General features: G+C 35.6%; 1 protein-coding gene across 1 annotated transcript in view; it reads left to right on the top strand.

The window, feature by feature from the left end:
• Window positions 1-994: 994 nt before the first annotated feature.
• The window catches only part of Abcd3 (ATP binding cassette subfamily D member Pmp70), a 37,902-nt gene continuing 14,007 nt past the window's right edge, over window positions 995-24,889 (top strand). Inside the window, exons 1-11 of the mRNA XM_071587223.1 lie at window positions 995-1,224; window positions 1,306-1,345; window positions 1,536-1,723; window positions 8,379-8,448; window positions 14,098-14,124; window positions 14,233-14,303; window positions 15,398-15,578; window positions 15,732-15,944; window positions 19,131-19,200; window positions 19,637-19,734; window positions 23,801-24,017. Coding sequence (XP_071443324.1) covers window positions 1,112-1,224; window positions 1,306-1,345; window positions 1,536-1,723; window positions 8,379-8,448; window positions 14,098-14,124; window positions 14,233-14,303; window positions 15,398-15,578; window positions 15,732-15,944; window positions 19,131-19,200; window positions 19,637-19,734; window positions 23,801-24,017 — 1,288 coding nt within the window. The 5' untranslated portion in view covers window positions 995-1,111. The remainder of the gene's footprint in view (window positions 1,225-1,305; window positions 1,346-1,535; window positions 1,724-8,378; window positions 8,449-14,097; window positions 14,125-14,232; window positions 14,304-15,397; window positions 15,579-15,731; window positions 15,945-19,130; window positions 19,201-19,636; window positions 19,735-23,800; window positions 24,018-24,889) is intronic.

Here is a 24,889-nt window from a genome sequence, read left to right as displayed (position 1 = left end):
TTTCCAAATTATCCTACGTAAAATTCTTCCCTAATCAATTCTTTCCATCTCATTGCAGCTTTATTTTCACCTATCATTATTTCTTTAATTTTCTTTCTGGATGGTTTTTCCCATAATAAATTTCATTCAGATTAAGGTGTAAGCTTTTTTCAGTTTCTCATAGACATAATTTACTTAATATCTCTACATTTGTCCTCACACCATTTTTTCATTTCTTGGGGTCTCTATCTACAAGTCCTTATTAGATTATAGTTGACTGTCTCCTCCTATATTTGCACTATTTCCTGCGTTATTCCATGAGTTCTATCTGCGTTTTCAGCAGATCATGAGATCCTCATGTCAACTTAAACCTGCTTATTATTGTGTTTCTTTTTTTCATATTCTGAGTCATATGCCTCAATGTTTTTGGTTCCCTATTTTTGTTCATTTTACTCTATATTGTTTTATTTCTTTAATATTTATTGACATCTCTTTTTAAATTAAAAAAATAATGTAAACCTTGAAAAAATAATTAAATATAGTAATGGCTACTGAGTAACACCATTGTGTAAGACACAATCCAATCCACAAATTGGAATACGACATTAGACATATTCTTTCCTATGCCCACTATTCTCATCAATGAAAAGATGTGTGTTGGCGTTCAAAATATAGTGTCTCCCTCCGAAAAAACATGAAATCTTTAGAGTATGATTTCATCATTGATGAATACACCATTGTTTTTACCGTCATCCTCTTATATTGACATTGAGTTTTGCAGTGGATAGATAAACTAATTATAATGAAAAAATGTTTATAATGATGTGTCGTCAACCGTCTTTTAATTTTTTTTCTTCATTTATTCACGACTCCGTCTCCTAGTTCATAATAACCCATTTGATATTCATTTCAATGTGTGCGCCAAAAACCAGGCATTTATGCAATAGTCAAACCATTTGATCTATCGAAGTAAATAGGAATCGATATTCACATATTCGAATTCCAGCCGTGTCATTGTATCGTATTATCGTTTGTCTGTAAGCATTTTTGAAGTAGGGTCGCCTGATAACCAGTATCCCTGATTGAATTAATTTCGTAATCGCTAGATAATATCCGTTGTGTGTAATTTGCCATGGCGCTCACTATTAGTAAATTTGCTACCCGTAAAAATATTGCTGGAGCGGCGACGCTTTCCTTAATTTTATTACTTCTTCGCAGAAGCAGAAGGAATAGCAGAAGTACAAGGTCTTTCAGTTTATGATCACAAATTTATGTCTTTTCTTAGGCTTATGGTACATTTATATTGTCTGGTTTACATTGTTCTAGGAAGCCGGGTTCTCACGAAGTACAGTACTTAGTTGGTGAGGTAAGAATTGCAAGAGCCAATATTTGTTCGGCATAATTTTTAGTAAATAGGATAAAAATAAAAATCTTGCCATAATTTCAATTTGAGTATATGTGGTGGGAACCGTTTCGTTTAACTAAGAAATATGCTGTTACAACCTAGCGACTTATATTTTAATTCGGATGAACTGATTACTAAATATTTCTCCTAGAAAACTGGCCGGAAAGAATCGGCTCACGTAGATGGAGAATTTTTTCGCCAATTGAAGCAGCTTCTTCGTATATCAATTCCTGGTGTGTTTTGCCCGGAGACCGGCTATCTTCTTCTGGTAGCTGCCTCACTTGTCGCTCGTTCCCTATGTGATTTGTGGATGATTCAGAATGGCACGCTCATCGAGAGGTATTTAGAATTCCTAGTTTATTTCAGCTTTTACTAGTATTTTATCATTATTCAAACATTAAGGTGTGAAAATGTTGCCATACGATAAACAAAATTTGTAATAGGCATTTTTAGGTTTAGGTAGGTATTTGATGAAGGTGAATTATTACAGTAGTTTTCAATTTAAGGTGCGCGATAAATCTCAGTATATTTGAATATTTACTCTAAATAATGTTCGTATGCATATAATACATTCCTGTTAGTAATTGCATTTATTTGTTTGTGACAGGTTTTAAGCGTTTCATAAATTTAGATAGTATAATAGTTTTTCATATTACTTACGATTTAAGTAACGTGCATAAGTTGTTTGTGGTATGGTTAGAATAGGTTTATAAAATCATTATTTTATAGTAGCCTACGTTTTAAGTTATATACACAGATGTTTTCTCCTTGAGGCAGGCATAAGTTATGGTGGTGCAACTGTGCCTTGAATTGAATTTGGGATGGTTTTAATTTTTACGTGGTGTCACAGCCATTTCAATATTTTAAATCAGCACCACGATTTTCATAAAGCACCATAAATATTAATATATGGCCTTTAGCCTTTGCCCTGAAAAAAATTTAACTTGTGCTAAAGCAATGAAATACAACGTGTAAGAGTTAGACTCTGAGCAATATTGAAGTATCAATTATAATATAATGATTGTTCTCAGGGTTTGTAACTGTTCCTGAGAATTGTGACCTTAACCACATTCACTCCCTCTGCTGCTCCTTCCTCTCAAGCCAATTGCAGTTTTCATGTGTGTGTTGATTCAACTCTTAAGCCATTCGCTGAACATAAACAAACTAATAGCTGTAGAATTATGTTTTGGAACATCCTTTTGTTATACATATTTCTTAATGGAGCATCCAATCCACTTACCTTCCAAACTCACTCTTTGGTTTCCATGTCCTTTGTTTGTACTGTATTCTCAATCACCATATTATGCTGTTGATAATCAATACTTCAGCTTTTCTTTCCCTACTTATCATTTCATACAGATGATAAGGTTAACATTTTCATATTGTCGATTTTACATTTTACACAATTATTAGACTCCCTCCCAATGGATTGCAACATTTACATGGCGGAAGGGTATTCTGATGGTCCCTACAACTGTGCTAGCAGGAGCAATGATGATTGCACTTGGTAGGGTCACCCATGTGAGATAGGTCAAAGTATAGGAGCTAGATGAATGGTAGTTCTTATAGTATCTGTTCCTCAGTGAGGTAGCTATTTTGTGAGTGGGCGATTACAGTGCTGTTGTGACACATTTTTTGTCACATGTCGAAAAGGCATCAGGAAACTACCATATGTGTTTATCCCGAGGAAATACCCTTGTCTCTCCCACTAGACTTACTCAGCTGTGGGATAGGCAAGGTTCCTGTGGTCATCAAACAAAATTTTGCTAAGCAAAATTGCCAAACCAGATCGAATATTTTAGGGCTGTGCTAGATGAGATGAAAGGCTATTGGGGATTACTGGAGCAATAGTTGTAGAGTAATGTACAGCAGAGGGGAGGAGAGGCAGGAATGAGGAGCAATAGCATTGAAGAAAAAGGTAGATAGATGCATAGTGAACAGAGGAAGCAAGTGATGGAATATTATTAGTGGAAGGAAAAACTAAGCCAATGACCTTGGTAATTGTTCAGATCTACATGTCACCCAACAATCAAAAGGAGGAAGAAGTTGAATGGGTATATGATCTGTTGGAGAATATGAATGCGGGTGTTACTGGAAGGAAACATTTGATAGTAATGGGGTAATTGAATGCAATAGTAGACAAAGGAAGAGATGGTAGTGAGTCACAGGACTATGGTGTCGTAACAAGGAATTGTTGCTGGTAGAAAGCAATAAATGCCTGCAGGACACGGGGCTTAACCATAATGAACACCTGGATCAAACACTGCAATAGTTGTAGTTATAAATGGAAAATTCCTGGAGATTCAGAGAGATAGCAGGTAGACTATATAATGTTTTTTCACGGATTTAGTGGATTAAAATTGAGATGAGAATTTAGTACTAATGAAATATGACATTGAATTCAAAAGGATAAAACAGGGAAGAAAGATGATGAAATGGGATAGAGAGGCACTAACTGGATTGAAAAGAAAGAAGTATCATATCAGGGGAAAACTGATAAGTGAGTAATAGAAGATGGATACAGTAGAATAAAGATTGGACCAGGTCTAGAAAGGGACAATGAAAGCTGCAAAAAACCATAGGAACCATAAATAGGGAAAGGAAACCAGAGATTCCTGCAGGATTCGCCTCGTACCTGTACAAGCCGACTCTATGGGTGAGATACATGAATATCACATTCATTGTCTGACCCCATGGAATCCAGGAGCTACAAAGGGTTATCCACCATCTTAAAAACTGACACCAATCAATCCAGATCACCATGGAAATAGAAGAACATAGCCAACGCCCCTTCCTGGACGTGCTGGCAGTTGGGAAACCTAATGGGAAATAGGTTAGGTGGTGTACCACAAGATGACTGATACATGAATGCCTCCTCTCATCGCCTTCCATTGCAGAAAGCATTGCTCATAAATGCACTAGTCCATCAAGCACACTCCTGTCTCTGGCAAAGAATCATTGACCAAAGAGAAGCAATATGTGATTGCAATCCTAGGGTGTAGTGGATACCAAGAAGACGTCTTGGTCCTAAAAAGGACCATCTGGACGGGAAAGCAGCTCAGAGGTATGGTTCAAAAACTGAATACTAACGAGGAGTAGAAACCCAAACCAGTGGCGTACACCATGATTCCTTATGTGACAGGCACCATAGAGAAGATCTCCAGGATCCTCTCCTAATCTGATTTAATTGCATGGTTCAACTGTGTAAAGAAAATGAGGGACCCATGGGTAAGTACAGAATCACAAAAAATTTCTATGGGGGAGTATATAAAATGCAGTTTGGCTGCATTAAATTCTAAATAGGACAAGCAGGCAGAGCATTGAAGTGCTGTCTCCTAGAACTTTATCGGGCAATGAAAAACAAACAATACCTCCTCTCAGCAATAGTAGAACATGTTTGGTCAGATATGGAGCATGAAGTGAACTTGTAAGAAGTGAAGGTGATGGTCAAGGAAACTTGCTTTCCCCAGGATAATCCGAGAGGCAATCGAAATGGCTAAAAACCTGAACAATTTCAATAGGGAGGATGAATACCAGCTCCACAGCACATAGAAGTGACTATGTTGACCCAATGGCAACCAAATTGGCCAAGATCCCAGCATCGCACTGTCAACTAATCTCAGAGAAGAAACGACGTCAAGCGGCCTATACGATCGTCATCTATACACCTCGTAAATAGATGACAATTTTGCCCTCTTTGTCACTGTGACCTGAAGACTCCTACTAGAATGCAGGAGAAACTCTTGTCAAGAGAGGACAACCTACCTAGTTGAAACCCAGAAGGCATGCAGGCGTTATCATCCTTGCACCAAGTAAGTCTTTGCACCAACTAAAGACGTACTTGATAGCATAATTTTGGTAGCTCAATGTTAATGAAATAAATTTTTAATATTGGTTTCTGCTCATCAACATGTACATATTGATGCCTGCTGAAGGATAAAGGTTTCACTATTGTCCTATTTTATATGTTTAATACAGTGCTCTCTTTGCTTGACAACATCTGTTATGTCCAACATTGATTTGATGAATGAAGTGTTCTTTTCCACTTTTCAAATTCAATAAAATCTGGCTCAACTTTGTGAATTCTCCAGTTCAATGGAATAAACACTGTAAATGTTACACATTTTTATTACAAAATTAAAAAGTGAAGGTTTTGCTTTAATTTAAAACAAAATTGTTAGCAAAAATCTGTGTGTGTAAATGCAAATATATACACAGTACATGGCCAGTACTGAGGAGAGGAGAGTGCGGGTAATTGTGGCAAGCAAGTGAAGCAGGGAAGGTAGGAAAGTGGGGTCGGGGAAGAAGAAGTGAAGGCCAGGGGTAGCCTGAGGCTGTTCAAAGGAGGGTGGGAGTGATTGTTATTTGCAATTTGTCCATTAAACATGTTATTTGTGGTCCCTAGCTGCTCAAAAATGTTGAGCTTCTTGACCTTGACTTCTTGGTGGAGTATCCCCTTGTACTACGTTGGTTTTGTTCTCATATACCCTCAATTGAATACTCTTGTTTCTTAATTTGATGTAACCAGAGCACCGTGGAGTTATTGTGGGCACTCAGCAGTCAATAATGCATCGTTAGCATATGGCAAATTGAGTATACTATGTGTGTCAAAAGATTTAGATCAATGACTCTAAAATATCACACATCAAAAATCTATAAATATACTAATTCAAGGACACTAAACACATACCAAGCATAGAAACAGATGAGAACACTGACATAGTCATTGGACTGTTTCGGTGGTGGCCTTTCATCTTAACCAACAGATGGAAGCTGAAGGGCGAGGGAAGAAAATAGGTGGAGTGGGCAGGAGAGGGGTAGATGGATTTGGTGTCTTTTTTGAGCACTGGGGATTGCTTAAACTGCAGGCCCCATGTATGGACTCACAAGCCCTAACTTCCTTATTGGCAGTGAAATACGGGAGGCATTTCATGTAGGGTGTGTATTAGGGAAAGGTAAATCACGGGATGCAGAAAGTGTAGGAATAGGGAGAGTAGCTAGGGATTTAGATTTGGTTGAAAAGCAGTAATTATTTATGTAGAGTGAGAAGTTGTACATTCCCCATTGTAGGAAGGGGGGAAAGGTTGTAGATGACATTGTTGAAGTGACAGTTAGTGTGAGATCGGAGTGAAGAGATGACAAAGAGAATGTAAAGGACTTTGGAGGAAGAGAGCAGGACAAATGAGAGGGCCTGTCTCACTGTGGGGATGGCTACAGGGCAATGGTCGATGGAGGGAGGTGACAATAGTGTATGACATTAGGTTGCTGGATTTTAAGACATTTTTGAGGTATTTGGGCTGTTCAAAGGCTACAGAGGGGCATTGCAGGAATAGGGAGGAGGTGGATTTATTAGTTTTTCATACAGGATATAAATTTCAATTTATGTGTGCTGCGAAATTATGTGTTCATAGTGTCGGGTGTTTTAGTTTTTGGGCATGGAGAGTCGTTGCTTGGAGAAGGGGAAATTTTCTTTTTTTAAAGGTTTCTGGGTCTCCAGATTTAAGCAGCGTGGAGTGTATGTTATCAAGTTACCTCTCTGAAGTGATGTGTTGTTGCAAATTTTATTACCATATTTTTTGAAAAGGCGTGCATTTGCTGTTTTGGCATAGGTTTGTGTCATTTGGAGTGCTATTGTGAATTTATTATGTATGGCAGCTAATAACTTCATGTATTATTCAATATTACAACCGGAGAGCTACTATTAGGTTGGTGCTTTGCATGTAATAACTGCTTCTTCCATTCCTGTGTAAAACTAGGCACTGGGATTCAATGGCATGTTTTCAAATACTCAAATTCAAGTATTTAATTAACCAATTAATGATATAAAAAAATAATAAAGATTTGTGTGCAGAATTGTGCTGCATGGATCCAAAGCCTGGGAGGGAAGAGGATGGGTGTAGGTTAGGTCTTTAGATATTGGTATAGAGAAGACTTGAGAAAATAAGTTTGGCTGATAGCAATGCTAACCATTTTTTAAGTATGGAGAAATGGGGGGGTATGCTAAATGAAATAAAAAAGTGAATTTAAGGAGATAATGTGAGGAAACTGGATGCTGCAGGTCATAATATCAGTTAGAATGTTAGATAAGCAGGATAGAGAAAGGAAGAGTCGTTTTTTTGGAAGAAATGGAGGAAGGAAATAATGTAGGAACAGATATAAGAAATAATAAAAACAAGAGGAAGCTAATGGGAAACGGAAAACTTTAGTGTTTTTAGGGGCCACCCGAAACTTAAACAGATAGTTCAGAAATGAATACTTGAATAGATAGTTCACCCATGATGGTTTTAATGTTGATAAATTAAAATTTTGGCATGTGATAGTCTAGGGAGTAGAATGTTCCACTACGGATTTGAGGGCTTGTGTTTTATAAAGGTCCTATAGGACAGCCTCAGCCAATCTATGTGATTTTCATGGGCACAAAGCCATCCAGGGAAGCCATAAATGGTATAGGGAAAAGAGCTCACCCCCTTACTCTCATGTGTGAATTTCACATTCTGTTGACCTTAGTACGCATAAGCTTTACTCTCCCCTATAAAACCAACCTTAGGGTTTTAGCAGTTTCCCCCAATTGTTAATGTTGTACTTGATGTAAATCACTGAGAACCACTGATTCAGCAATAACTTGGGGGAGTTTTAGATGTCTTGGCCTAGTCAAATTAATGAGGATGACCGCAATATCTCTTTGACCTCACTATTTTGCAAAGAACACAAAGCCTTTTTACATACATTTCATTTAGACATCTGCTTAATTTACACCCCTATCCAAGTTTCTAGTTTGCATTGAGATATAAATATGCCTGTTTTATGTTGTGTCTTACCCAGAGTACTTACATTTGAACCAATAAAACTTTTAAACATGATTGTTCATTAAGATATTAAATTTCAATATGGTGTGATGTGCATTTTTTTCTTTTTAAAAGAATTGACCTATCATTTTAACTAAATTATATGCTAGGAGTAAGTTTATTATAATGTTGCTTGTATTTTGTTTTAGTGCTGTCATTGGGATGGACAGGACTTTATTCTGGAAACGCCTTTTTAAATTCTTTGCGGCTATGCCAATTGTGAGTAATTTTATGTATTTTTCTCTCTATTTTACTACCTAAAATGAACAAAATATTCTATCAGTTCCCATAATAAGGAATATGCTGCCCTGGGGGTTGCAGTTGTTTGTCAATGCAGGAGGTGATTCATGATTAGGCAAGATTTATGATAAGTAGCAAGTATATTGACTATTCAGTTAAATAGAAAAGGAGTAGAAACTATCCCAGTACATCAATTAAATTATGAGGCTTGCAAAATGCAGTGTATATGCTAAGGCTAGCTCTCAAACTATCAAGACATATTTATAATACAATGGAGCGTCACTTAACAAGCATCTTGTGTAGAAAATGATTTCGATAAGGTGCTAAAATATTTTTACTAAATTGACTTGCTTATCAAAGGACTTTTTGCATAATGAGTGACAAGGAGAGGGGGATTCTTGGGATTATTGCATGCCTATTGCTTCAGTTTGTGTTTAGCACTCACTTCACAAGCATCTAGTGTTATTGTTAATCACACATTTTTCCATACTTGTGTTCAGACATTATTTGTGATTTTTTTTGGCCTAGTTTAATAATATTTTGTTCATAGTTTTAAAAGTGTCCCCATAGAAAAAGCTGCCAGAAGACAGTCGTTAGAGAATAAAAATAACCATAGAAATGAAAAATTAAATCGCTGAAAAGTGAGAATAAAATGTAAGCATGATTGACTTAGCAAAAAATATTTTCAATGGGCATCAATGATTTGCACCCTCCTCAAGAAAAGTGTGAAATTAAAGGGATGGATGCTTCAATGGGAGTGACAAGAATATCTATGCAATGGTTACATATTCTGAATGATGATGTTGAAAGATGAATTCTCATATGGATAGACAAAAAGCAATTGTAAGGCAGCACTATTAATGAGAACATTATTTGTGAGAAGGCAAAAGTGATTTTCGCCAACCTCAAGAAGAAGATGCAGGAATCATCAGCAATCAAAGAAGTATTTAAGGGAAGCCATGTGTGTTTCAAGAAGTCAAAGAGAAAAACCAACTGAATCGTGAGGCATGGTGAAGCAGTGAGCTCCGACTCAAAGGCAGCAGAGAAATTCATTGATGACTTCAAGAAGCTTGTAGATTCTGAGGGTTAAATGCTGCAACAGGTTTTTAATTGTAACAAAATGGGTCTCTTATGGAAAAAGATGCTGAAGCAAACCTATACATCAGCAGAAGAAAATGCATTTCCTGGCCACAAGCAAATGAAATACTGTCTCACGCTGCTATTTTTTGGCATGGGACATATAATCATATTTTACATTAACTTATATATATTTGAGAGGAATTATTTCGTTTAATGAGTGTTTTGCTTTACCAGAAAGATTCGGGATGGAATGATGCTTGTTATGCAAGGTTCCATGGTAATGAGAATTTTAATGGCACTGCGAATGGTATACATCGGCTTCTAAACCTTTGACTATGGAAATAAATAAGATGTTGAGAAGTTCTTTCATTGTTATGGTAATTAGTCCAAAATGTTTGGAAACCTTGCCTTTAATTTAACTAACTTAACTTTAATTAGTATAACTTAAAAATGTATTTTGTAAAATAACAAATTTTTATTTATCATTATGAATTTGTCATGCTTAACCATTAATGAAAGGAAAATAAAACTATACCCATGGCTACTGATAACTCATCCATCCAGACCCACCCACCATAAAAATGGAGGGAAAATTACATTTTTGTACTTAAACCTTAATCTGATCTTATCAGAAGCAAGGCACATGAATAAAATATTGCCTAAGGTAATCCCAGAAGTACCTGGCCCAACAAAGAAAACACGAAACCTTTTGAAAAAAATTTATTTATTTATCAATATGATCTCCTTTCAGCTCTATACACTTTTCCCAGTGATATTCAATGAGTGTGATACCCTTTTTATAATAAGAACTGTCTTGCTCCTCAAAATAGCCACAAACTGCCGACATCATTTCTTCACGGATGGAAAATTTTTGACGACCGAGGCATTTTTTCAAGTTTGCAAACAGAAAATTATCCAAGGGGGGTTAAATTTGGCGAATTGGGTGCGTGAGATAGCAATTCAAACTTTAATTCATGAATTTTGGCCGTTGCAATGACGGATTTGTGAGCTGGTGCATTGTCTTGATGAAAAATTACTGTCTTCTTAGCCAAATGTGGCAGCTTTTGCTTGATTTTCTTGCTCAAACTTTGCAATAAGTTCATATAATACTCACTGTTGATAGTTTTTCCTTTTTCAAGATAGTCAATGAAAATTATCCCACACGCATCCCAAAAAACCAACGTCATGACCTTGCCTGCAGATGAAACGGTCTTTGCCGTCTGCAGTCTGTTCTCCCTTTTGAATCCATTGTTTTGGTTGTTCTTTTGTCTCGAGTGTGAAGTAATGGACCCATGTTTCATCCATGGTTATGAAACGGCACAAAAATTCTGCTTTATTGCTGTGAAACTTTGCTAAACACTCAATTGAAACATCTTCACGACACTGGTTTTGCTCGTGTGAGCAAGTGCAGTACCCATCTTGCACACAGCTTTCTCATGTCCAAATTTTCAGTCAATATGCGATGTGCCTCACTTTTTGAAATGCCTTCTGTGTTTGCTAGCTCGCTCACTTTCAGTCGACGATCATCTAGTATCACTTTGTGGATTTTCTTCACTGTTTCTGGAGTCTTCACCTCATTTGGTTGACCAATGTGGTGCTTGTCTTGACAGCTCGTACAGCCTCGTTTAAACTCTGCTACCCAATATTTTATTGTTGTAAACAAAGGAGCAGACTCAACCAGAGTAGAATTCAGTTCAGCTTTTATATTGGTTTGGCTGAGGCCTTTCAAATTAAAGTATTGTATTACATGACGATGACCAATTTTTTCCTTTTTTACAAATTCACTGAAAACATTCACTGTTGATGGCTGCCAAACAAATACTAAACAACATAGTGTCATCAAACGTGCAACAAATGCTGTATAGATTGCATGCTTACTCCTACAGTAATATTTTTCAAACATCTAACCCCATCTCTAGGTCAGGCCGGGTACTTCTGGGACCACCCTCGTATCTCTAGCCCGGCTCAAAATCTAGACAAAGCATCTGACACCCTGCGTATTTTGGCACTTACATTTAAAGGCTCTATGTCCAGGTTCTTATGTCTTGTGCCTTTTGATGTAAATTCTTGACAGAATTGTTTGTCGATCTAATTTAACCGCGGCATTTAAATAAAAGTGCAATATTTCAAAACAACACCAAAATTTAATTCTCAAAGTCTACTTACTGGGAGTCTTAATTTTATGCTTAATTGATATGAGAGCTTCATTTAATTTTTCACTGTTTTATAAGTGAAAATATTCAAAACCAGTCATGTAATGATGCAATGTTTTTTGTTCAAATCATAATAGAATTTCAAAACTCTCCTCATCTCTTGCAACAAATAATCTAACCTTCAAAATGAAAACTTATTTTACATTAATCCAACTCTGCCGTCCTCTAACCTCTGCCCTGAATGGTCACCAAACTATAATATATTGATTTCTCTTTTAGAGTATACTTTTCAAATACGGATCTACTATTCTTAGCATAAGTGTTATTGAAATTCACAGCCTCATTACTGTAATCAGTAACTGTTCTATTAATAGTCTTAATTAGTATCGCAATTTTAACTAGATTTTCACATGTTGAGTAATTCCTCTGATTGTAATGTGTGTATGTGTATCCTATTGTGTAATCAGGAATCATTTCCAAATAGGAATTTATCATTGTCTAGTGTGGGACAGTATCAATCCTCCAAAGTGAATATGAACCCTTCTCTTTTTTCCATGAAAGAATTTGAATGTGAACTAGTAAAAGAGTCCAAGAAATTGTGGGAGATGCTGTGACAGTAACATTTAATGGAGTCATCTGCTATATGTGCATTACAATGCGACAATTTCTGAGTGTAAAAATCATTCGCCTTGACCAGGATCGGATTGTATGAGGATGCCTTAACCAAAATTTAGAATTGTAAGAGTACACTTCGATAGGTTAACTGTCTAAAGTGCTCAGTCAGACATCGAGGGGTCTGGGTTTGTGTCCCGGTCAAGGCAAATGATTTTTACACTCTGAAATTGTTGCATTGTTGTGAAACAGTGTTCAGGAGCTACTTAATTGCCCCTATCAAAATGAAAAAAGAGGGCATACAATGGCCAACATTTTTGAGGTGCATTAAGATTGACTAAGGGAACCTATAGAAGAAGAAGTAGTGTTGAAAACAGAAGAACTTCTAGACCTCAGGATTCAATTCAGATGGCTCTAGGGAAGCCAAAGGTACAGCAGTATTTATTTGCGATCCCAGAATTCTCATTACATTCAATAAGACTGGTTCATTCATTGACATAGAGAAATTTTCAATAATGTTAGGAATATCATAGTTCTTAAAAGAAATGTGTGTGTCTTTTAAGAACAATTTGCAGACTAAATGAAATATTTTTGGCAGCAATCATGCATATCCCAGTGCTATGAACCATTGTCAAAGGAAAAGTACAGCCTGAATGAGCTTTGATGAAATGCATTGTGTGATAGTCACTGTTCCTAAGAAGTTACAATAAATTCTTAGAGAAGACGAAAGAAATTTTTGACTTGGAGAAATGATATTTTACCGTTTCCTGATGGTAAACTGGTAGAGAAAAAATGTATATTTAATTTAATGAACATGTTGACCAACATGAAAACATTATGTAACCTTGAACATTAATGGAAGCTGAGCTAAAATGTTGGTTCATGACAAAATATGCATAGATGAAATCAGTTCAGTGGAAAGTAAAACAAGTGGAAGAACTTCGTTACCTTGAAATCAGGAGTATCAAAATAAGAAGAAAGATGCATATAATGAGTGTCATTATTAAAATAGCCCAGACATTCTCCCAGAAGAAAGATTACCTTTTAATAACAACCAGAGCCTAGAATTGGATTGCTTAGTTAAAACATACTTGTACATCTGCTGCTTGCTTTTCTCTGGAGATGGAGAATAGAAGTGGAGTCAAATGAATGCCAGAAGAAAAGATGAAGTACTCGTATATATGAAGCATCTGTTGCAGTAGGAGAAAGATGAAGATAAAATGGATGCATATAATTTTCATTGATGGAATTACTTGCAGATTTAATGAAAGAGGAACCTTCTGAAAAGAGTGAAAAAACTCATTGAAAGTATCTAGAGGCATAGCAGTGTGATAAATATAACTTAAGTGCTTCAATGACAAGTTGAAATTAACTGTGGAGAAAGCACAATAAGGAGCTACAAGAAACCAATTTGCTGGTTGCTAATGGTGATGGTCATATTTTATGATGGTGTATTTTCACCTATTTTACTAGTAATGAAATGGGAATAATTGTACATATTCACTAAATAATTTGGGCTCAAAATGTATTATCCGTATTTATTGCCCATGTGCATATAATAGAATTTTTGCCCATTCAGGGGTAATGTCATTTACGTGAAACCTCCTGTTAAGAATGGAAACAACCATCTGGTATTTGGGGTGTAAAAATTCACAAACAATGTAGATGAATGTGTGCATGCATATATAAAATATAGCGGAGATAATTATCCCAGTTTTTCTGTCATTTCAATTCTATGTACACCCTAATGAAAATATCATTAACTTTTCATTTTCTCTTACAGATATCTTTGGTGAATAATGTTTTAAAGGTGAGTTGTAGGCAGAAATAAAATATTACTCTGCCATGCAAATTATTTTTTATTTATGATGTGTTAGTTTTAAGAGTACATTATATTTGGAAAACCTTTCATTTTTAGTATGGAATCGGTGCTTTAAAATTAAGACTGAGGATACGGCTGACACGTAATCTTTATGACCAGTATTTATGGTGAGTACTGTGTTTCAATTCTTAAACTTCATTCTAATCATGCATCTTCATGTTAATACCTCTTTTAGCTAAGGGTGCTAGCTACTCACTTAAACATCAAGTCTCAATTAACCCATTCTATCTTATTTGCTATTTTTTGCATTATTGGTAGGTTTCAAGGTAGAGTGCAAAAACTAATTATTTTTCTAGAATGCTCTGGTGAAGCTCTTATTCTAAAATATTTTGCTTTGAGTGACAAGGTATAGGTTTAATATGCTGGGCCAGTAAATATTTCTCTAAATCAAAATATTCAGAATCAATACTAAACTAAATAATTTAGTACCTGTTTTAATATATATTGGATACATTTTAGGGATAAATGGAATCGACTCCTAGTCCTCTCCTATTGCATTTGTATATATATAGTTTGTTTTTGTTGGGTATAGTACTAAAGCTTTCCACGTAACTGTAATGGTTTATCATTAGCCATCTGTAGAAAAGCTGTAGATTTTACATGCTAAGTTGTCAATATTTTAATACTTGGAATTAAATTTTGTAGGAAAGGGAACTTGAAATAAGTTCTGGTGGGTCGTTGAGAATACTTTTCTATCCCAATCTTTCACCTAGCCAATCCCATCGCACCCATTAACCTGGATTTCCTAATTCATTCTCTGTAGTAGTCTGTACTTGGCCAACAAAGCAGCCATGTATGGCATTTATTTTTCTCATACATTCCATTTTGTATCCATATCTTTCCATGTATCACCATTCTAACCCCTTTCTTTTTCAGGCACATCACACCTAATTAATATTTTTGTAATTGAGGATGAATGAGTTTAATTGTAGGCTCAAAATATTTTGTGATGCTCCTGAAAAATGAGCATCTTTAATAATTGCAAGCCATCTTTGAATGAGTAGTACCGTCCACTGTTTGGTATAGAAAAGGAGTTCAGTACCTCTGGAAGTATGTACGGGCCTTTAGCTCCCTGAGGTTCACCCTTTATAACCCATTTTATTTTGGTACTTTATAGTTGTACCTAGCAAAGTAACACCTTGGTAAATTCTTATGATATGAGAAATTGAATCTTAATAACATCATATTGTTTAATTTTCAGTGGTTTCACATATTACAAGATGAGCAACTTAGACACTCGTATTGCTAATGCAGACCAACTTCTGACCACTGATGTGGAAAAGTTCTGTGACTCTGTGACAGACTTGTACTCCAATGTATTAAAACCTTTGTTAGACATCCTAATTTATGTATATAGATTAACAGCAAATATTGGTGCTCAGGTATGATACTAATTGAGTAGTGTGCTATTTTACATTTGTAACTTAATGAAAGAATGAAGTGATTGATATTAAGCAATAATATACCAAGCAAATGTTTTTTTTGCTCTTTCAACTCTTAAAGAAGTGGGCAATCTTTCATTTGTTCTCCTCTAGACTCCTTTCCTCATGATATTATATCTGATGGCTTCAGGAGTATTTCTTACCCACCTCCGTCGTCCAACTGGACGGATGACTATGAAAGAACAAAAATTAGAAGGAGAATTCCGTCACATCAATTCAAGATTGATTGCAAGTGCAGAAGAGGTGGCATTTTACCAAGGGAATCGTCGGGAGAAGATAACACTTCTTGCCTCATTTCAAAAGCTGGTGAGTACTACTCTCTCCAATAAATATGCGAACTTAGGTCATAAAACTTTATTTTGCAAAATTTAGTGTACAGTGATTTTTTCCCCTTCAAAGTACTCTCCATTCGTTGCTATGCACTTATTTCATCTTCTTTTCCACTGTTTAAAGTGCCCTTGGAAGTCCTCGGCAATTAGGATTTTTAATTTTCTCATCATTTCTTGCTTTATTGGGTCCACATCTTCCCAGTGATGTCCCCTCATCACATTTTTGCATTTTGGGAATAGGAAAAAGTCGCAAGAGGCAAGATCTGGCAAAAGAGGAGGATGATCAAGGATGATGATTGAATTTTTTGCCAGAAACTGGCAAACAATCAATGTTGAATGTGCAGGTGCATCGTCATGGTGAAGGATTCATCCATCATGTTTGGTTAAAATAATGTGCACTGTTGATTTTCCTAAATTCAATTGATCGGCTATCATTGAGACAGTTTTCTGACGATCGGTAAGGACATGGGACTGCACATGGTCAATGTTGTCATCAACACAGGTGGTTGAAAGTCGTCCCGGCCTTGCATCATCCGTGGCATCTTGTTGGCCATCTTTAAAATGCTTAATCCACTTGAAAATGGATGTTTTCTTCAGAGCATTATCACCTTAAAGAGCTGTCAACATTTAAGTAAGTTATTGATAACTTTTGCCACACTTCACCAAAAAACTTGATGTTGATTCTTTGCTCCGTGATTTCGTCAATTTCCATTTTTGACAAACAGTAAAAACAAGGGCAACAGAAACTAACATAACTGGCACCATACGCACAGCTCAATGATCCGCCAAGCATAGACAGCTTATTGGGTCTGAGGCAAACTAGTGCTGCTAGTGGGCAGGGCTATAGTCCGTGTCATTGCTGCCAGATTGCTCCAGTTCCGACTTTATTTATGTGAACTTGAAACTATGTTTTTTATTTAAAAATATTTTATTAGAATAACAGCACCTAGCCGTATCTTTTACTACAGTTCTGATATAAGATGTTAATTGATTCTCAGGTAGGGCATTTGCTATATAATTATGTTTCATCCCTATACATTGAAGGTTTGCTCCTTGATAAATGTTTGGGAAGATCATTCTTAAAAATTATGAACAGTCTGTGTCTAAGAATTAATTGATCCATCTTCTAAAGGACTTCCTAAATAGGTTGTGCCTTGTTTCAAAAAAGTCTCATTTTACTTTTTCTACGTTGTCTCTCAACTATCTTGTTTATTTGCTTGCCTATTTCTTGATGACCCCATTACCTTTATTTTCTTATGATTTAATCCTACCACAAACTTATCGCAATGATTCCTGTAATGTGCTAAGCAAGTTTTTAACCCTTTGGCTAAGTGGCTAATTAGCCCTTGATAATCTGCAAATTCAACTGATTTCATGAGTTCCCCCACCTACTTCACTCCTGCCACCAGCCCTTTCCATGCCTGCCTTACTATTTTCACTGCATCAACTATATTGAAAAAATAGGTGATAATGGGTATCCTTTCCTTATTCCCCTGCCTTGCACTGTCCATTCTGACTTTCCATTTGATATCCACAACTCTGTAGACTGAGATATGTAAAGGTTCCGGATAAGTCATCCAGGCTACTCCTAGCTTATGCTGAATATTCATTAACTGTGCACATTTGACTCATTTTAGTGTCTTCTCAAAATTGCAAAGCATACACATACATCTAGGTTATGTTCCTTTATGTTCCTTTCTACTGGTGACCTAATTACTGATAAGGCATCACATGTACTCCTCCCTTGTTTAAATCCGAACTAACCTTCTTTTAAGTAATCTTTTGCTCTCTTCTCAATCCTTTTGCTGGTGATCTCAAGTACTGTCTTTACCACATGTGAAATCAAACTCAAAATAATTCTCACATATTGCTGCTTTTCCCTTTTTTGGATACACTAAATACTGACAATCAAATCTTCAGACCAAATTCTTCCCTCAAAAATGCCTTCCCACAAGTTAGCCCTCTTCCTGCCCTATTTTACTTTATTCTTGAGGAGTTTGGAAGTATGTTATCTATCCTCACAGCATTATATGATTTCATTTCCTGTAATACCTTTTCTATCTCACAGTCAAATATTCCTGATTCTTTGCTATCTTTATTGATATCATATTCCCTTTCTATATCCAAACTCACTGGCCATTATATCTATTGTAAAATTCCACTATTTAGTTTTTCCATTGCCTGAACCTCTTCTCTTTTGATTGAAATTTCACCTGTTACATCTCTCATAGTGTAAATGGATTCTCCTTTCCCAAATACTCATGGTTCCTTAACTTTTCTATGAAACACACACATTTTGTCATGTCTCTGTTAACTCTCCATATTGGAGCACTACTCTTTCCATCATATTTCCTTTGCCCTATTTATTTCTCATGTGATTTTATTGTTTGGCTTTCCAGACTTTCATCTCTCTAATTCAGTGCCCATATTCTCCTATTTTCTCCTATTATTCTACCCCGTATTTTCTGCCTTCCTGGGTTGCCCTTCAACTACCACCACTCCTTCCGTTCTCACTCTCTTAAAATTAAGTTGAAATTACAGGGAAAAATTTCTTTTCATTGTCACACATTTCTATGTAAAATCAGGAGGGTTCTCTTTTAATCACTTATAACTTTTAAAATGGGATGCTTTTGTTCTTCCTAGAATGAAATGCAGTTTTCTTTATGCCATAGCCTCTAATAAAAAACATATATATTTATGACTTATAACCTGTAATAATAAACATTATTTTTATGATTATAAATCATATCTTACTTACTTGGTTTACCTTGAACTGTGAATTATTACTATCTTCCTTATTTTTCTACTAGATAAGGTTTTGGAAGTCATAAGGCATTTATTGTTAAATAAAAATGACTTAATTTGAGTATTTTCATAAGCCTGCTATTTTGTTTTACCCAATCTGTAATTGTCTTTACTTTATGAAAGTATGGATCCATATTGTGGGTAGGGCTATCTGGGCTGGAAGTTTCATCTGCCTTCTTTTTCTCTTGTGCCAAGATGGCAAGGAATTGGATATTTATATTCCAGCCTTTTATCTAATTTTTTTTATCTCTACTAATTTCTTACATATGTACATTTGAGTTTAAAAAGTTAACCCAATGTTCGATCCATAATTTTTGTTACATGTTAATTGACAATATCCTAATTGTTTTTTTTATAGATTGATCATCTCAAGAAGTTCCTGGAATTCAGATTTGTCATGGGATTTGTGGATAACATTGTGGCTAAATGTAAGAAATTTTAATTTTGAATGTATTTGGTAAATCAATTTTTTTTAAATACTTTTTGAAAATACTTTTTGAAAATACTTTTTGAAAATACTTTTTGAAAATTTTATGTAAAAAATAGGTGGCCATAAATATTAAGGATTTACGTAGTACACATTTCATTTAATTTGATGAATACTTCTTCTCTCTAGTCTTGGGTTTAAAATAGTATGTAATTAATTTCTTCCCTCTACTTTTATCAATTGATACATAAATTCTTATCAGGTTGAGGTTTAAATGATTTAAAATAAAATTTCTTTTATCCCATTATGTATCATTGGTAAAATATTCATTTGTAAACTTGATATCATACATATAAAATATTAAGACAGTATAAAACTGAATTATTCTTAAGGTAATTGCATTATCAACTATAAAATTTAATTTCTTTGGATTGCAGATATTGCCACAGTTGTTGGTTTTTGGGCTGTTAGCATACCATTCCTCTCTGAATCACATCAGTTGCTGGCTAACGTCAGTCACCATGAAAGGTTGCAGGTTAGTATTGAATTATTCTGGTTTTTTGCTTAAAATTAAGAAATACTGCCCTTCATTAATCCCATAAAAGTTATTTTTCTTGTATTTAATGTAATGTGTTGCGAGGTTACTTTATAGAAATAAAACACACCTAATTTAGAGTGGTAGATTCAATAGGAATGCATATGTGCACAAAATGTTTAAAGAATTGGTGAAACATTTTGAGTTGATTTGCTTATTTTTAATGAATAATTGTGTAGGAGATAATTCATTTTAAGGTTTTTGTGGTTTCTCTTGATCTAAGCATTTAATGAGTTTTCACTACATGTATTGGCTTTCCTCAACAACAATTTCCTTGAGATTTCTGTCAGGATTTTCAAGTCTAAGTTATGAGACCTGGATTTTAGCTGCCTGTGTGTGTTTGTATAATAAGTGGTAGTAGTAATAGTTTTAAGGGAGACGACCGACAGCTGGGGTCATTTGTGCCGTTAAGGAAGGATGGAAAAGGAGGAAGGGTAGAGAAAAACCTGGCATTGGCCTAAGCTTACTCTTAACAAAGGCACCAAGGGGTTTGCAGTTTAACATCCCATCCAATGGATGATGTACTCACACTAAGTGCTCTCCACAAAGCACCTCAAGTAGGGATCGAAATACCACTGAAAAATATCTGCCGTCTCCAGGATTCAAACCCGGCCCTCATGGTGGAAACCCAGCACCACCGCACCATCCTAATCCCCTGTTTGTATAATTAACCACAGTTATTAATATGAAGGTGACTTCGATAGGTGATGGTAGAGCTCACCTAGTACTAAGCCCAATGGCCTGGAAAATTCAAACATTGGGGTAGGGAGGCCCACACTCAGAATAGGTAAAGCTTAGGGTGCCGAGAAGCATCTCCAAGAATCAAGCCCAGGTCCTCGAGGAACTGTGTTTTTGGATTTGATTTCATATCAAAATAAGCTACTGTAGATTGACTTCATGGGTCCTGGAACCTCAATAAATGCTGACAGGTATTGTGAGGTACTTAAATACTTCAAATGGGGGATTAAGCACTGGGGGAAGGAATGATGAGCAAGGGCTGAAGCCTCTTCCAAAACAACATTTGCCTCATTGTTGTTAATCAAACCATTGCTCTCCTGCAACGGTTTGGATGGGGCATTATCACCCACCCACCCTATAATCCAGACTTGGCACCAATTGACTACCACTTGTTTGCTACTTTTGAAAGAGCATTTGACTTGAAGGAACTTATATGACGACAATGAGGTCTAAAGCTTCCTTAATGACATGGCAGTGAGCTGGTATGACATGGGCAAACAAAAACTGCCTCAGGGCCTACAAAAATGCATCCACCAAAATGGCAGTAATGTAGCAAATAGAGAATATTCAAGCTTTAAAATGGTGTGTCAACTATTGAAAATAAACCCTTCTTCCAGTTTATTTAAAAAAATTTAGACTTTCTTTTTAGGATTGCCCTTGTATGCATACACACATTCATTGCCATACACCAGGGATAATTGTTGACATGAGAAGTGAACCTGAACGTTACTTTGGACTTTACCTATAAATTGTAGCTAAATAGCTGATGATATACAATTTTTTTACATCTTTTGAAAATTGGCTGGGATCAAATGGCAAAAAATTAAATTAAACTCTATGATTGTGCTTTGGGGGCAAAATGACTAGTGATATAGATAATGATAATTAGTAGAGAGATATTAGCTACTTTGAGTGGTGTTTATAGCCCTATGATAGCATGCATTGTAGATATTATGGCATGGCATAAAAAGTAAGCCATTATCTTGATTGAAACAGACATAAGAAACTTAAGATTAAATATTCAATATTTAATGGCAAATGTATTTATATAATGGGAACATTGCTAATATTTGTTTATTAACATCAAAACAGTATAGGCAAGTGTAACCTTACTTCATGGTCCACACCAAAGAAGATTAAAACTAAATAGTAAAGTACCTACTGTGTATCCCATCGCATAACATGCACTATGGTTTTTCAGTAAGAATTTACAAAAAATTCTTGGATCAGGCTGAAAGTATTTCATTCTTATCACTCAATTGGAAGAAGATAGAAATATTTACATTAAAAAGTTAGCGACTGTATAAACGTTTATGTATCATAGAATCCCTGAAATTCATTTTCACTGCTGCTAAAATTATTTTTGCAGATATTTTCACTGTGGAATTCTATAAATTTTCTTTCATAATAAAGTAGCATTTTTTGTGCTATTTTGTTTATGGTAGTGAGTGCAGAGACCATTTCTCTTTGTGAATCCTTCGGATCATAACGTTGTCCAAGAAAAATTGGCAACTGACATACCTATTGAAATTTTTTTACTTCAATTATAATCATTTATGTTGTAACACTTATCCTCTTGTGTTTTGTCCAGTTACTTACATTTTGCTTGAGCTTTAGCCATTTAGGAGCTCATGAACTTGAAGTTTTTTTGCTCCTATCTGATTCACTAAATCAATTTTCTGCTTCCTCCATTCTCACATCATCTTCTCAGTCAGAGGTGGGCCATAATTCCTTTCAGTGGCCCTATTTCTGTGTTCTTAAGTGTAATTCATGGCTTCAAGTTTAAATGTGATACTGTATGAAAATCTTCTCTAGTTTGATCCCATGTGGCTACTTTAAGCTTAAATGTTTGCAACTCTTAGTTTCTCTGTGTAAAAGCAGATATGCACGTCTAATAGAAGGGGACATATTACGCACTGAATGACACTATCTACAGTTGAGTTGCTATAGACTCTTTGAGTTTATTGCGAGAGATGCAATGTTTTAGCTGAGGGCTGACATCCTCATTAGCCCTATGAGAATAAGTTTCACAGCAGCAACACATGTGAGATGAAACTAAATGCCCTACATTGTATGCATTTACAATTGATATAGGATGTTTTAAGGTATTACTTTCAAGTAAATATGGAAGCTCTATTGCTTTCTACTGGATTAAACCATTGTTATTGTTGAAATTTATGATAAAGACAACCATTTCATATGCCTGATGAGGGAACAAATACTTAATAGAAAGTACTTTTTTGGAGAATCGACTTGCGACTTATAGGACAAAGTCATACCCATGTACCCTCCACCCATAAGATACAGGCTGATTTTAGAGCACATTTTGGGGTAAAAAAAGTTCGTCATGTGGGCCAGGAAGTACAATAAATGGAAAATGTCTGAGGGATAGTAATTTGGGTCTGAAGGTGTTCAAGTATCATTCATAGAGAAACCTGAAGTATATGCTTTTGAGGACACCGGTGAAAAGTATGTAGGTTTGCGGTTTTTTGGGAGAAAATGTCAAATGTGTCATCATTTACCTTGATTCCTTGGATGCATAATTCTTGTGCTTCTTTCATTGCGGCTTCTAGATGAACATTGGTGCTGGTTAGAGTTTGTATCCTTGCCTAACTGCTTTGTTTACTTTGGCTTCTGTTTTCCTTTTGGTTTTCATTGGCGTGGTTGTTTTTAATTTTTATTTATTATTGCATTCTTTTCTGTAGAGAGCTGTTCAGACCATAAAATAATTCAGTAAGTTTGGGGTATAGAAATGTGGAGCTAAGAATTTTTGAGGTTCCACTGTATTTTCACCATTGGAGAAATTCGTAACTGTCTCCCCCTTTTTTATGAATAGCATTCTTTTTTTTAATGTTGCATAGTATCTGTTTGAGTATTAATAATAACTCATGAAGGAGATGTGTAGGAAAAGGGACTAGTTTTACTGCCTTGGCTTATTTTGACAGTGGTGAAAAATTTTTGGATATGGCTAACCAAAAATTGGCCAATATGTATCCCTCATTAAACTAAATTTAAAGTGTGTGATTATCCTTGATTCAGTTTTTGCTCATCTCCCCAAGCAATTTTACTAATAGGAGATAAATTTTTCATGCATTTTGGACTTTTTCATGCATATGTCACTTTTTTCATATTTCACAGACATGAGCATTTCTTACTAGAAGGTCTCAATTGTAAATCATAGAATTGGCCTTTTTTGCCTGTAAAATGGTTTTTGTTTTAACTTTTTGGAATCCTTTTGACTGATTTTGTTAATTTTGTAATTGCATAGTTCTATTATACAAGTGGGAGGATGCTGGTCAAATTGGCTGAAGCCATTGGTAGACTGGTACTTGCTGGCAGAGAGATGACAAGGCTGGCTGGATTCACCTCCAGAGTTACCATGCTCCGAAAGGTTTTAATTGATCTAAACCAGGGAAATTATCAGAGGACAATGGTGACTCGAGCTCCTGGAACAGCTGCTGTTCAATCATCAACACGTGAAATTTGTATGTATCCACTTTGAGTCTTAGAAAAATAGCATTTTATAAAACTCCAGAACTGTGGCGTTACCTCTGTCTGATATCATTGTCTCTATATAACTCTCTTAGAGCTTAATTTGATTTTTTTGTAGATTTCAGATCATTCTCTAGATGTATATGACCTGATGCAAATGTTATTTATATTACTTCAGTTAACCAAGAATACGCGTACAAGTTGACCCATATTTAATTTAGTGTGAGATCAGTGGTGCAGGATTAAGTTACAATTCCTCAAAACAGGAGGTTGAGTTAATTTTTGTAAAAGAATAATTAGGTGGAGTGACTTCTCTTTTTCCCAATCATGCCCAACACTTCTTCAATGGTTTTCCTTTCCATCCATTTTTCTTTTGCTTCACACATCCACATACCTACTCAATCCCCCTCAATACCTCCACATACCTCCTCCTATTCCTTAATCTACACCTATCTTCTTGCCTCAGTAACACAAGTTTCAGTGCTGTTAAATATAATGCTGGATATCAAAGTTTTCACTTAACCTTTTTGTTGTATCCTTACTCAATATTCCTATCATCAGCTCCCTCATATAAAGCTTCTTTGCCTTATGTAATTATTCTTTTTATGTCTACACTACTTTGATGATCTTGTTCCAAAACATTTCCAAGATAGGTTAATTGTTCCATCTGGTCTATTTAGTTATTTATTTTAGTACCCTGCAAGCCACTGCTGGGGTGTGTGGCGGGGCATGAATGCACACCAAACTAATTTAAACCCAAATATGATCCTACCGTTGTCGGACAATATTATTTTGATCCCTTATCTTTCTGATATCTTAAAATGACATGACTTCTGAAATCTATCTGCTCTGCTCTTAATCTCTA

Source organism: Hetaerina americana, unplaced genomic scaffold (genome assembly GCF_022747635.1).
Source record: "Hetaerina americana unplaced genomic scaffold, ioHetAmer1.1.p SCAF_3, whole genome shotgun sequence".
Classification (NCBI taxonomy): Eukaryota; Metazoa; Arthropoda; class Insecta; order Odonata; family Calopterygidae; genus Hetaerina; species Hetaerina americana.
This window is presented reverse-complemented; position numbering and strand designations above follow the sequence as displayed.